This window comes from Oncorhynchus clarkii, chromosome 29 (genome assembly GCF_045791955.1).
Source record: "Oncorhynchus clarkii lewisi isolate Uvic-CL-2024 chromosome 29, UVic_Ocla_1.0, whole genome shotgun sequence".
Lineage (NCBI taxonomy): Eukaryota > Metazoa > Chordata > Actinopteri > Salmoniformes > Salmonidae > Oncorhynchus > Oncorhynchus clarkii.
Genome location: NC_092175.1, coordinates 9,603,521 through 9,619,126, shown reverse-complemented (window position 1 = coordinate 9,619,126; position 15,606 = coordinate 9,603,521). Strand labels below are relative to the sequence as shown.

Below are 15,606 nucleotides of genomic sequence, written 5' to 3'. Positions count from 1 at the left end.
TAACCTCCTTCACTTCGTACGGTCCAGTCCACCTGGGTTCCAGCCACTTTCTCTTGTGGACTGTAACCCTCACCCCGTCACCAACCTTTACCTTCAGTAGTGGCGTGTCCCCCGGCAGCTCCCCCTCCTGGACCTTGTGAACCTGGGTAGAGAGTGCTGCAGCGAGAACCGTCAGTTTTTTCACATAATTAGACATTACAATTTGTTGTACATCAAGGGCGGGCATATGACCTCCCTCCCTTGGTGGACCATGCATGACTCTACCAGTCATTATCCCATGAGGCACATACTTTAGCTATCTTAGCTTTTGCTTTTGGTTTGACGTTCCACCAGATTTTGGGATTGGGGCCTATACACAGATCCAAATCTGTGGGTTATGCCAAATCTTTCTTCCACCTGTCTCAGGTGTTTGTTAAATGTAAGCCATTTGTCAAATTTGATTTGTCTTGGGATGCCATACCTGGGTATTAGTTTGGTTTGTAGCCACTTAAAGACTGACCTAGCATCCTCCCCTTTTGTTAGTATTGCCTCTACCCATTTGGAGAACCTATCTACTATGACTAGGAGATAGAGTTTGCCTTTAGATAAATTTTCGGGGCCCATGTCGGTGTAGTCTATACTAATATCCTGAAAACATGCATTAGGTATTACGTATGAGCCCATTGGTGTTTGATATGGTTTCTTTGGGTTGTGTCTGTCACAACCATTGCATTCGTCACAAAATAAATCATCGTCATAAAATAAGTCAGTCATATTTTTTATGTGAGGGTGCCACCAGATGTGCGAGGCCTTTTTGGAGGGTCTTTAGTTTGCCTTCGTGTGTGGGGCCATGTGTTTCTCATAAAAGTTCTGGGTCCATCAGTGTGGCCTGCTTCATGGGCATGGGCTGAGTCTGTATAGATATTCAGTCTTTCCTTTTCCTCTGATGAGGACCTGCGTCAATCCGATGATTTCAGCTAATTTGGCCGATGCTGGTTGAGGGATGATGGCTGATTGAAGGGTGACATCACGAGGTGAGTTGTTTTTTCAATAGCTTTTGCTACTGCAGCAACGTATCTGGAGCATGTTGACTGTCCTACCTCAATGTGGTCAAGTTTGAAGAGTAGTACATCAAGACCCTTCTCTCCCCCTATTGTTTCTGGAATAGGACGGATGAGGTGAATCCTTGCCTTTCAGAAACATCCAAATGGAACTTGTTCTTGTAGTCAGGTGCAGTCAGAGCTGCTGCCGCTGATAGATCTGTTTTCAGGAGTGCTATGGCTGTTGATGCTTCAGCCGTCCAGGCCAGGGGTGCATGGAGGTTCCTTGATCGTAGGATGACCGGTGCTGCCACCCCCTCTGGGCCACACCCAATGGTACAACACCTGATAGGTGGGGTCAGGTGCATCATGTCTTCGTCCCAGTCTGCAGTGTAGAGGCAGTCATCAGTTTCTGTTGCATTGAGTGTGCAATGGATCTCAGCTTGGGGAGTCTTATATGGGTGCAGAGTGTAGATTTGAGCTTTCAGTTGGTTGAACTTAAACTGGATGTGAGGGGTGGCAGGCCCTGTGGGTAGGCATTTTAGCCAGTACACTTCTTGGGCTTCAGACAGTGTGGTCATCGGCAGGAGTGGCATCCTCCTCATTCTTACTGGGTGATCAGGTGTTGAAGTGGGAGGGTTGGTTGTAATCTTGCTGCTCCTGCTGCATGTGTCTAGGAGAGGGTCCTCTTCCTCTTCCTGGTGCCCCTCCACGTCCTCTTCCTCTTTCTCTCCATTGCTGTTGCTGCGGGGAGAGTGGTTTCGTGCAATATCTGGCATAGTGACCGGGAATTCCGCAGTTATACCACTGGTAGTTTCCCCCTCTGTATGGTCCAGTGTAGGGGCCTCGTTGAGCCCGTTGCCGTTGCAGGATATACCGCTGTGGGGGAGGGTAATGGGGTGGTGGGGCTGCCTGCTGTTGGATCATCTGAGAGACAGTCTGTGCCACGATCTGAGTGTTATCTGGCTGCTCCCCTTGGTCTTGAGTTTCTACTGCAATCATTTGTTTGGGCGTGATGGCTGCAGACATTTTATCTAAGTCGTCTGATAATGTGTATAATGCGTTATTTAGGTATATTCAATCCTTACTATGTGGTGTTTATTTCTATCGTTGTATGCTTAGCCTGTCCCTGGTCGAGACAAAGGGGGTTATCAGTATGTGACGCCCGCCGCCACGTGTGTATTTCACCGGTATTTTATTTGAATTTGTTCAGCGATTCGTTTAGGTATTTTCTATAAATGATTCTGCGATTTCCTTTTGGAACAATATATCAGTGAATATATGCGGTTCTATAACAATTTTCAGAGTAATTCTAGCTCTTTAGGAAATATAGATAGAATTTCTAGACAACTAAGAGTTGTTCAGTGAATTATTTAAATACTTTCTGTAAACAATTCAGTAAATTCCTTTATGAACTTATATCAGTAAATTCGAGCGATTCTATAGCAATTGTCAGAATAATTATATATCTTTAGGAAATATGGATAGAATAGAAAAACCCAAAAATCAGTGTGTAGCTTTTAGCGTCTGTCAAACAAAGTCTGTACTAAGCTCGGCGGCTTATTTAAATACTTTCTAGAAACAATTCAGTAAGTTCCTTTATGAACTTATATCAGTAAATTCCAGCGATTCTATAGCAATTGTCAGAATAATTTTCAACTTTAGGCAATATCAACAGGAATGAAAAAAACGAAAATCAGTATTCCAGCCCGGCTGCTGTCAATCAAAATTGCACGGCCATTCGATACTAAGGTGGCTTTGTCTACCAGCACGTGTGCCTAATAGCCCAGTTACGTATCCCAACCTACTCCGCGACAAACGTTTCTTTCAATTTAATTTCCCCCATCTCCAAATCATGGAATGTCAACTCTGGTTCATATTATGTTTATTGTTTGATGTGCAATAGCCACCTCATTCCCGATCTCTGTCTTGTGGAACGCCAAACTTACATATCCTGTATCTACTCGACTACACCTCTTACAAAACCTATTAAATAATACACAGCTTTTTTAATAGGGCATTTTTCATGCAGATTCATTCAATCCAACCACACCTCCACAAGACCTATTCGATGTTATATGTATCAACAGGAGATTTTACTTGCAGATCCGGTTCATCCATAATTCAACTATAACCACACCTCCACAAGACCTTATTCGATAGTATAGAACGTATCAAAAATAGGACATTTTTACTTGCAGATTCGGTTAATCTATAACCAACTATAACCACACCTCCACAAGACCTTATTCGATAGTATAGAACGTATCAAAAATAGGACATTTTTACTTGCAGATTCGGTTCATCTATAACCACACCTCCACAAGACCTTATTCGATAGTACAGAACATTTTTACTTGCAGATTCGGTTCATCTATAACCACACCTCCACAAGACCTTATTCGATAGTACAGAACATTTTTACTTGCAGATTCGGTTCATCTATAACCACACCTCCACAAGACCTTATTCGATAGTACAGAACATTTTTACTTGCAGATTCGGTTCATCTATCATTCATTCATTCGTATGAAATTCTCATTGAATTTCCAACATCCATAATTGTGTCCTTTACGTGTTAAAACACAGCCACTATTTAACGTCACCTCTATACACAACCCAATACATATATAATTAGGACAGTTTTCTATGCAGATTTCAGAACAAATAGGGTCCCTGGAGGAATTTAACACATTGGTCAATCACAATTCACACATTCCTATTAAAATAACTGAGTATAGGCCCATTAATAAGAATATATATATATATTTTTTTACAAAACAAGATATCTTTAATCAATGTCTTAGGTTCTTATGTAAAAAATTTGGGCACCGATTCATACTCACGCCCAGTACTTTCTGATCAAAATTTGGTTTAGGCTATAATACAATATGCAGATTTCGATATAACGGGCTCTGCTCACCTTTATATAGAGCGCTCCGATCAGATTTCCTGAGGCAAGATGAATGGCTGGGGAAGTCACTCTTCCGTCTGATTTTTTAGCCGTGATCAGTCTCGTCCTCTCACACTAACTTATAATAGATCGAATTCAAGAACAACCATCCTCTGCTACCAATTTTGTTAGTGATCAAATACTGGAGAGTTGAGACCAAATCACGGACGCTGGACAGAGTGGATTTCAGTTGTAACAAAAGACAGTTTTAATGAGTCAGAGATATCTTGTCCCGCAGTTTTACGTGCACGGACCTAGTTCACATAACTCGGCAAGGAGCCAGGTGAAAAAGAGGCCTATACAATGGTTACATACATTTTTATACATAGAATAAAGTAGGTGGAGTCTTGTCGTTTCGGTCTTCTTGACTGGTCGGAGGGTTGGAGGCGGGCCTTGCTCTAGCCAGAGCGGGCCCCATTGGTGCACAGCAAAAGTTCTTTGCTCTTGGGACCGGCCAGTTAGAGGGAGATGAGATGTGTGTTTATATAAGGAAGAGGGGGTCAGTCTTATGGCTGGGTGTATGTGTTCTTACGACGGAATGTCTTTGTTTATATGAGCTATGTGTATGAATATTTATATAACACTAGCCCCAGTGTGTTGGCAGCAGTATATGTTGGGAGCAGTATATCTGCCTAGCCCCAGTGTGTTAGCAGTATATCAGACTAGCTCCAGTGTGTTAAAAAGCAGTATATCAGCCTAGCCCCAGTGTGTTAGTAGTATATCTGCCTAGCCACAAGGTGTTAGCAGCAGTATATCAGCCTAACCCCAGTGTGTTAGCAGCAGTATATCAGCCTAGCCCCAGTGTTTTAGCAGAATATCAGCCTAGCCACAGTGTTTTAGCAGTATGTCAGCCTAGCCCCAGTGTTTTAGCAGTATATCAGCCTAGCCACAGTGTTTTAGCAGTATATCAGCCTAGCCACAGTGTTTTAGCAGTATGTCAGCCTAGCCCCAGTGTTTTAGCAGTATTTCAGCCTAGCCCCAGTGTGTTAGCAGCAGTATATCAGCCTAGCCACAGTGTTTTAGCAGTATATCAGCCTAGCCCCAGTTTTTTAGCAGTATATCAGCCTAGCCCAAGTGTGTTAGCAGTATATCAGCCTAGCCCCAGTGTGTTAGCAGTATATTAGCCTAGCCCCAGTGTTTTAGCAGTATATCAGCCTAGCCTCAGTGTGTTAGCAGTATATTAGCCTAGCCCCAGTGTGTTAGCAGTATATCAGCCTAGCCCAAGTGTGTTAGCAGTATATCAGCCTAGCCCCAGTGTGTTGGCAGCAGTATATGTTGGCAGGAGTATATCTGCCTAGCCCCAGTGAGTGTGCTAGCAGTATTTCAATCTAGCCCCAGTGTGTTAGCAGTATATCAGCTTAGCCCCAGTGTGTTAGCAGTATATCTGCCTAGCCCCAGTGTGTTAGCAGTATATCTGCTTAGCCCCAGTGTGTTAGCAGTATATCAGCCTAGCCCCAGTGTGTTTGCAGCAGTATTTCAGCCTTGCCCCAGTGTGTTAGCAGTATATCTCCAAATATATCTGCAAAAGCCCAGTGAGTGTGTTAGCAGTATTTCAGCCTAGCCACAGTGTGTTAGCAGTATTTCAGCCTAGCCCCGGTGTGTTAGCAGTATATCAGCCTAGCCCCAGTGTGTTTGCAGCAGTATTTCAGCCTAGCCCCAGTGTGTTAGCAGTATTTCAGCCTAGCCCCAGTGTTTTAGCAGAATATCAGCCTAGCCTACAGTGTTTTAGCAGTATATCAGCCTAGCCCCAGTGTTTTAGCAGTATATCAGCCTAGCCACAGTGTGTTAGCAGTATATCAGCCTAGCCCCAGTGTTTTAGCAGTATATCTGCCTAGCCTACAGTGTGTTAGCAGTATATCAGCCTAGCCACAGTGTTTTAGCAGTATATCAGCCTAGCCCCAGTGTGTTAGCAGTATATCAGCCTAGCCCCAGTGTGTTAGCAGTATATTAGCCTAGCCCCAGTGTTTTAGCAGTATATCAGCCTAGCCTCAGTGTGTTAGCAGTATATTAGCCTAGCCCCAGTGTGTTAGCAGTATATCAGCCTAGCCCAAGTGTGTTAGCAGTATATCAGCCTAGCCCCAGTGTGTTGGCAGCAGTATATGTTGGCAGGAGTATAACTGCCTAGCCCCAGTGTTTTAGACGTATATCAGCCTCAGTGTGTTAGCAGTATATCAGCCTAACCACAGTGTTTTTGCAGCAGTATTTCAGCCTTGCCCCAGTGTGTTAGCAGTATATCTGCCTAGCCCCAGTGAGTGTGTTAGCAGTATATCTGCCTAGCCCCAGTGAGTGTGCTAGCAGTATTTCAATCTAGCCCCAGTGTGTTAGCGTTATATCACCATAGCCCCAGTGTGTTTGCAGCAGTATATCAGCCTAGCCCCAGTGTGTTAGCATTATATCACCATAGCCCCAGTGTGTGAGCAGTATATCAGCTTAGCCCCATTGTGTTAGCAGTATATCAGTCTAGCCCCAGTGTGTTAGCAGTATTTCTTTCCAGCCCCAGTGTGTTAGCAGCAGTATAACTGCCTAGCCCCAGTGTGTTAGCAGTATATCTGCAAAGCCCCAGTGAGTGTGTTAGCAGTATTTCAATCTAGCCCCAGTGTGTTAGCGTTATATCACCATAGCCCCAGTGTGTTAGCAGTATATCAGCCTAGCCCCAGTGTGTTAGCAGTATATCTGCCTAGCCCCAGTGTGTTAGCAGTATATCAGCCAAGCCCCAGTGTCTTAGCAGTTTATTTGCCTAGCCCCAGTGTGTTAGCAGTATATCAGCCCCAGTGTGTTAGCAGTATATCAGTCTAGCCCCAGTGTGTTAGCAGTATATCTGAATAGCCCCAGTGTGTTAGCAGTATATCAGCCTAGCCCCAGTGTGTGAGCAGTATATCAGCTTAGCCCCCGTGTGTTAGCAGTATATCTGCCTAGCCCCAGTGTGTTAGTAGTATATCTGCCTTGCCCCAGTGTGTTAGCAGTATATCAGTCTAGCCCCAGTGTGTTTGTAGTATATCTGAATAGCCCCAGTGTGTTAGCAGTATATCAGCCTAGCCCCAGTGTGTTAGCAGTATATCTGCCTTGCCCCAGTGTGTTAGCAGTATATCAGTCTAGCCCCAGTGTGTTTGTAGTATATCTGAATTGCCCCAGTGTGTTAGCAGTATATCTGAATAGCCCCAGTGAGTGTGTTAGTAGTATTTCAGCCTATCCCCAGTGTGTTAGCAGTATATCAGCCTAGCCCCAGTGTGTTAGCAGTATATCAGCCTAGCCCCAGTGTGTTTGCAGCAGTATTTCAGCCTTTCCCAGTGTGTTAGCAGTATATCACCATAGCCCCAGTGTGTTAGCAGTATATCAGCCTAGCCCCAGTGTGTTTGCAGCAGTATTTCAGCCTTTCCCAGTGTGTTAGCAGTATATCACCATAGCCCCAGTGTGTGAGCAGTATATCAGCGTAGCCCCAGTGTGTTAGCAGTATATCTGCCTAGCCCCAGTGTGTTAGCAGTATATCTGCCTAGCCCCAGTGTGTTAGCAGCAGTATATCTGCCTATCCCCAGTGTGTTAGCAGTATATCTGCCTAGCCCCATTGTATTAGCAGTATATCTGCCTAGCCCCAGTGTGTTAGCAGCAGTATATCTGCCTATCCCCAGTGTGTTAGCAGCAGTATGTCAGCCTAGCCCCAGTGTGCTAGCAGTATATCTGCCTAGCCCCAGTGTGTTAGCAGCAGTATATCTGCCAAGCCACAGTGTGTTAGCAGCAGTATGTCAGCCCCAGTGTGTTAGCAGTATTTCTGCCTAGCCCCAGTGTGTTAGCAGCAGTATATCAGCCTAGCCGCAGTGTGTTGGCAGCAGTATATGTTGGCAGCAGTATATCAGCCTAGCCCCAGTTTGTTAGCAGTATATCTGCATAGCCTGAGTGTGTTAGCAGTTTATCTGCCTAGCCCCATTGTATTAGCAGTATATCAGACTAGCCCCAGTGTGTTAGCAGCAGTATATCTGCCCATCCCCAGTGTGTTAGCAGTATATCTGCCAAGCCCCAGTGTGTTAGCAGCAGTATATCAGCCTAGCCCCAGTGTGTTAGCAGTATTTCTGCCTAGCCCCAGTGTGTTAGCAGCAGTATATCAGCCTAGCACCAGTGTGTTAGCAGTATATCAGCCTAGCCCCAGTTTTTTTGCAGATTATCACCTAGCCTCAGTGTGTTAGCAGTATATCAGCCTTGCCCCAGTGTGTTAGCAGTATATCACCCTAGCCCCAGTGTGTTTGCAGCAGTGTTTCATCCTAGCCCCAGTGTGTTAGCAGTATATCAGCCTAGCCCCAGTGTGTTAGCAGGTACTTCTGCCTAGCCCCGGTGTGTTAGCAGCAGTATATTACTCTAGTATGTTAGCTATCCCATCACAATGAACCCAGTGAGGACCGAGGAACTACGGTAAAGGTGTCAGCATTAGCTGACACTATGAACTGGGTCAGCTACAGGCTGCCGGCATAAAAATCGAACATACTGTAAACTCACACAGAGGCACTGGTACTGTTTGTTTGTGTCTGGCACCAACAAAAATAGAACTGTTTGGCCATAATGACCATTGTTATGTTTGGAGGAAAAAGGGGGATGCTTGCAAGGCGAAGGACACCATCCCAACCGTGAAGCACGGGGGTGGCAGCATCATGTTGTGGGGGTGCTTTGCTGCAGGAGGGACTGGTGCACTTCACAAAATAGATTGCATCATGAGGCAGGAACATTATGTGGATATATTGAAGCAATATCTCAAGACATCAGTCAGGAAGTTAAAGCTTGGTTGCAAATGGGTCTTCCAAATGGAAAATGACCCCAAGCATACTTCCAAAGTTGTGGCAAAATGGCTTAAGGACAACAAAGTCAAGGTATTGGAGTGGCCATCACAAAGCCCTGACCTCAATCCTATAAAACATTTGTAGGCAGAACTGAAAAAGCATGTGCTAGCAAGGAGGCCTACAAATCTGACTCAGTTTCACTAGCTCTGTCAGGATGAATGGGCCAAAATTTACCCAACTTATTGTGGGATGCTTGTGGAAGGCTACCCGAAACGTTTGACCCCAAGTTAAACAATGTAAAGGCAATGCTACCAAATACTAATTGAGTGTATGTAAACTTTTGACCCACTGGGAATGTGATGAAAGAAATAAAAGCTGAAATAAATCATTCTCTCCACTATTATTCGGACATTTCACATTCTTAAAATGAAGTGGTGATCTTAATTGACCTAAGATATGGAATTTTTGCTCTGATCAAATGTCAGGAATTGTGAAAAACTGTGTTTAAATGTATTTGGCTGAGGTGTATGTAAACTTCAGACTTCAACTGTATATATTTTTTAATTTAACAAGGCAAGACAGATAAGAACAAATTCTTATTTTCAATAATGGCCTACAACCGGTCAAACCCAGATGACGCTGGGCCATTTGTGCACTGCCCTATGGGACTCCCAAACACGGCTGATTGTGATACAGCCTGGATTTGAACCAGGGTGTCTGTAGCGATGCCTCTAGCGCTGAAATGCAATGCCTTAGACCTTTGCTCTACTCGAGAGCCCTATTGGAGAGGTAGAAGGACATTTTCCTTCATCAATGCTTTATAGAAAATGAGTTTGATTCCAACTGTGGTTCACTGTAGATGCTGTATTGACTATCCTATACATCATCAGTTTGATGTCACGGCAGGGCTTGTGTCTCTGCTATCTCTACCAGGTGTTAAGGTCTAGGTCTTTGTACACAATGAAACTCATCTTCTATTATAGAAAATAGACCCATTGTACATTTGTGTATTGTCAAATATGTATGAATGGGTATCTGAAGTGTGTGTGTGTGTTTCTACCTCTTTGTGTCCATCTGGCAGTCTCGTCCAGCTGCCTGACCCACACCTTTGGAGCCCACTCCTATTGGTTCTCTGACATGTCTAGAGATGCTTTTCCATTGGTTGTCACTGGCATGCCTAGAGGGGCAAGTACGAGCCTGTGATAATGAGATTATCCTAAAGTGTGGACTGGATTCAACTGGACTGTGAGTTTAGACTGGTACTATACTTGGTTCTATAGTCATTTGGAGTGGACCGGGATTGTGAATGTAGCATAGGAATGGAATGAGGTTAGACAGAATAAATCATATTGTATTTTGTTGAGGTGTACAGATCATTTCATTTTGGTCCAAGTCTGTGGTTATATTTTATATTGTACCTTTATTTAACTGGGCAAGTCAGTTAAGAACAAATTCTTATTCACAATGACGGCCTACCCCGGCCAAACCCGGACAATGCTGGGTCAATTGTGCGCCGCCCTATGGGACTCCCAATCACAGCCGGATGTGATGCAGCCTGGATTCGAACCAACGACAGTAGTGACACCTCTTGCACTGAGATGCAGTGCCTTAGACCGCAACGCCACTCGGGAGCCAAAATGCAATAGAATAATGAATGAAAAACGGAGAGGAAGAAAGAGATTGAGGAAGGAAATGGAGATGTAAAGACAAACAGATGTAAATACAGACAGATGTAAGTACAGACAGATGTAAAGACAAACAGATGTAAAGACAAACAGATGTAAAGACAAACAGATGTAAAGACAAACAGATGTAAAGCCATGTAAATCAAAAGGCATCCCGTTGCACTTCCACCCCATTCCACCCTACTGCTGATAACTGCCAGGTTTTCACCACAGCCCAAACTTTTCTTCTGTTGTTCTCTCTTAACTTAATGGCATGAATTGAGAGACATGCAGCCCTACACACACACAGCCCTGCAGGTTGGCAGGTCAGGGGAAGGAGAGGCATTGTAAAAGTATCTCTCGGGGTAACTAGTAGGCTTCAACCTGAGTGGCTGACTTAACGACTGAGTGAGAGAACCAGAGGAGGAGTGGACTTTTTTCTCTTTCTGCAGAATTCCTCCAGTCACTCCTGGCTGGCGATGGGAATTGGAAGAGCTTTCCTGTGATTCAGAATACAGAGACACAGCATTCAGGACACTCTTGTGTCTGACGCTCTGGGAAAATTTACAAGGGAGTTTATTTCGGAAGTTGGAGCAGAGTTTTTGGACGTTTTGTGTATAGTGAATTGCGTAAAGTTAGAGTGTATTTTTGGAAGTTGGAGAAGAGTTTTGGGACGCTTTGATAAGAGGAACACTGAGTGAGTGGAATTGAACTGTACTTGGGATAGTGTGATAGTTGCACTGGCTTGGTCCTGGGTTTTTGGAAGGACCATGGCAGGGGCAGGCATTACCAGGAAGGGTTCTGGGAGACCCTCGTACTACTACAGGTTTCTGGGCCGCACTCGTCTCCAACGGCAACGCAGCAGGTCCCGCAGCCGCACCAGACCAGCAGCCAGCAGGGGTAACACAGACCACCACAGTCCATTATCTCTCTCTCTCTCTCTCTCTCTTGTTTCTTTGTGCTTTCTTCCTGTCTGTCTGTCTGTCACTGTGAGATGACAGGGTAGCTTTGATGTCTCCTCTCTGTCATTGAGGAGGCACAATGATCACACCACATCTTTAAGGCAAAGTGCACATACTCTCCGACACACAAAACGTTCACAGGCAAACACATACAAAGACAAATATGCACACACACACACACGCACACACACACACACACACACACACACACACACACACACACACACACACACACACACACACACACACACACACACACACAGACACACACACACACACACACACACACACAGCCACACACACACACACACACACAGCCACACACACACACAGCCACACACACACACAGCCACACACACACACACACAGCCACACACACACACACACACAGCCACACACACACACACACACAGCCACACACACACACACACATAAATATTTACATACTGTACACACACATAAACAAAGACATACAGTAGCAGTCAAAAGTTTGGACACACCTACTCATTCAAGGATTGGGTCTTGATTTTTACTATTTTCTACATTGTAGAAGAGATCAAAACTATGAAATTACACATATGGAATCATGTAGTAACCAAAAAAGTGTTAAACAAATCAAAATAAATGTGCGATTTGAGATTCTTCAAAGTAGCCACACTTTGCCTTGATGACAGCTTTGCTTTGTTTTTGCGACTGCACTTGAAGAATATTTTGTTGGTCTTGATATTGACTGACCTTCATGTCTTAAAGTAATGATGGACTGTTGTTTCTCTTTGCTTTTTTGAGCTGTTCTTGCCATAACATGGACTTGATCTTTCACCAAGTAGGGCTATCTTCTGTTTACCACCCCTACATTGTCACAACACAACAGATTGGCACAAATGCATTAAGAAGGAAAGAAATTCCACAAATTAACTTTTAACAGGGCTCACCTGATAATTGAAATGCATTCCAGGTGACTACCTCGTGAATCTGGTTGAGAGAATGCGAAGAGTGTGCAAAGCCATCATCAAGGCAAAGGGTGGATACTTTGAAGAATCTCAATATACAAAATATTTAGATTTGTTTAACACTTTTTTGTTACGACATGATGCCATGTGTGTTATTTCATAGTTTTGATGTCTTCACTATTATTCTACAATGTAGATCATAGTAAAAATAACACACACACACACACACACGTGGGGAGTTGGGAGTTGAGGACAATTGTCCCACCTTGATCTTTATTACACACTTAGCCACAGAACCAGAAGAGCAGGAAGAGCAGACAGACAGACAGACCAGAGCTGAACTCTGTACTCACTTTAGGACACACATACTCACACACACACAGACAGACATATACTCACACAGACACACACACACTGCCCTACACTGGCCTGCTTTGTGATACAGTATCATATCAATGACAGAGTGATTTGATGACATTGTACTCTGTATGTGCCTGTCTCCTTGACTGACCCTCTTGGCTAAGCTTACACTGGTATATCTGAAAAATAGATATCTTTGTTTACTAACTTATCTCTGATGGGGATTTGTCCAATAATGAAGTGGACCGAGGGAGGGCATGCATGTCTTTGTGTGTGTTTTGTATTTGCTTTGTTGATGCTCTATTCAGCCCAATTCTGCTCGTTAGGTGAGTGGTCGTCTCAGTCTGTTGTTTGAGATGAATAGAAGTGAATAAGAGAAGAGATGTGAGGAGAATAAAGGAGAAGAGAGGAAAAGTGAATAGGAGTTGAACTCTATAATCATCCACCCTGTATGTGTTCTTCCCCATTATATACGGAGGGGTCCTATGGCGCTGCACACAAGCACGGTGATCTTTTACTGGTCTGTCTTTGTTTTGGTTGTTGTTTGGACCTAGGTTTCCATCCAATTGGCAACCGATTTTTCATGCGAAAATTCGCGAAACCGCATAAAGGAAATATGCAAATCTTCCCGCTAGTGGCGTGTTTCCACCAAATTGACTTTTTTCAGTGTTTGACAACACAGTGCACACACAGTGTACTTTTTCGCTCAGGTTTTCATGTTCTGAGTTAAAAATCGAAAGTTCAATGACTTTCCATTCGCTTTCAACTCTACTGATAGTTTGGTCACCCAAAAAAACTGTTGAGTTAAAAAGGACTCTTTACGGTGTAAACTTAACTCCTGAATCAACACTAGGAATGTTACACTGAAAAATCAACTCCCTGCGTGCTATGGAAGGGACAAATCTGCAGGCTTCCCTACATTTCAAGAACATTTTAGAATTCTGAAGAACCGCAGATGCATAGTCAAGAGCGCAACACTTAGCTCAGTGGTTTTATTTTGAGCAACATTCCTCAAAAGAACCTTAAGAGCTGAGGTAGAATCATACGAACCTTTCAGTGCTCTTGCATCAGTGTGTGTGTGTGTGTGTGTGTGTGTGTGTGTGTGTGTGTGTGTGTGTGTGTGTGTGTGTGGCTATTAAGGGCAGGAGATTTAGAGCCAAACACACAGAAGAGGAGTTGTTATTTTCAATTTGTTATTTTCGTCTGCACAGAGATCAAGTTTGTGTTATCTCATGGAAGTTCCAGTGGCCTTTGATGTACGTTCTATGTACACACACAGACAGTTGGTGTGTGTGTGTGTGGTGGTGGTTTCTAAACGCGGTCTCTCTGTGTCTATATCAGATCCTATCACTGCTAGTCTTATCACTCCATGATATCAACTGTACCTGTAGGTGGTTGACATTTACATATTCAGACTTCCTGGTGGTTATGGCTTCCCTTATCTCATCACCTGGGCACAATCATAAAGTAATCACGCTTTAGCCACACACAGACCTACTGTTTTCGACTCTCTCTCGCGCTCTCTCTCTACCGCACCTGCTGTCTCGACCTCTGAATGCTCGGCTATGAAAAGCACACTGAGAGCCTGAGTTCTTCTCTAGGTTTCTTCCTAGGTTCCTGCCATTCTAGGGAGTTTTGCTTCTACATCTGCATGGCTTGCTGTTTGGGGTTTTAGGCTGGGTTTCTGTATAGCACTTTGTGACATCTGCTGATGTTGAAAGGGCTTTATAAATACATTTGATTGAGATACATGAGTAAAAACACACACACATTGTTATATCTGGTCGTGAGTGTGTTTGATGCTCTCATCAGAAGCCTGGGGAAACTCTTAGCTACCTTGCGGCTGTTTGTCTGTGGTAGGACTTGACCTGTGAAGAGCTTCATTGTGCGCCTATGTGGACAGATATACTCCTTATGCAAACACTGCTCCATTACTCAGCTCTATCACAGCCAGTAGAAGTATGGGAAACTATGAACAAAAACAGCCCAGGATAACTTTTTCTAGTAAATCTCCCGTGTGTGTTTTTCCATGAGAGAGAGAGGTTAAGTAGGGTTAATTAGGTTTGGTAATAAAGAGTTAACAACATATCACAGCCCAGAAAACCGTTCGTCTCTGTTACACTGGTCTATGTTTATGGGGGTTTTATGCTTTCTTTCTACACTGAAGGGTTCTACTGTGTCCGGTTCTATGCTGAACTTTGATTCCTAAGTTGTGTTGCCCTGTGTTTGGTGTAGGGTTGGGTAGTGTTTGTGTGATTTTGTTTCTTTACCTTCTTGTGTCTCCTCTCTCATACAGGACGTTATCGCCGTCTTTCGCTATCTGTCCATCATACTCCCCCTCTCTCTCTTTATTCTCGCCAACAAAACTCACATTACATCAGTGCACCCAGCAGCTGCTGTTGAATGGTAGGTTGTGTAACATTCATAAACACACGCACACACACACACACACACACACACACACACACACACACACACACCACAGCAGCTGTCTGGGATGGGCCGAGGATATACGCTCCCTTTTGAACAACCGAGCCCCCTGCTTTCTCTTTCTCTCTTTCTTCTTTTGAAATGGTGGGATCTGTTCTTTCTTCTCTTTCGTCTGCTGGGCGACAGATGTAGATCTGTTTTGGCCATTATGTGACTGTTACAGTGTGACTACCAGCTGTAGGCTACAGTCACACCATGCTAACACTATCACACCCCGGTAACACTATCACACCTACACAATAGAACACCACGTAGTGGAACGTTAACCGTACTGTATCACCCGATCATGTAATTTAGCCAGGAAAGTGTGCGTGTAGGTGGTTGACAGGGAAGTCAGGCGCAGGAGAACGAACTTGGTATAAACGGAGTTGTTTAATAAATGCTGACAAAACTCCAGAACAACCAAAATGTACAAAATAACAAAGTGGGTACAAAACCCGTCGCA

At 44.0% G+C, this 15,606-nt stretch overlaps 1 protein-coding gene across 1 annotated transcript in view; it reads left to right on the top strand.

Annotated features, from left to right (window-relative positions):
- Positions 1 to 11,124: 11,124 nt before the first annotated feature.
- The window catches only part of LOC139387984 (disabled homolog 2-interacting protein-like), a 181,175-nt gene continuing 176,693 nt past the window's right edge, over positions 11,125 to 15,606 (top strand). Inside the window, exon 1 of the mRNA XM_071134436.1 lies at positions 11,125 to 11,299. Within this exon, the coding sequence (XP_070990537.1) occupies positions 11,170 to 11,299 (130 nt within the window). The 5' untranslated portion in view covers positions 11,125 to 11,169. The remainder of the gene's footprint in view (positions 11,300 to 15,606) is intronic.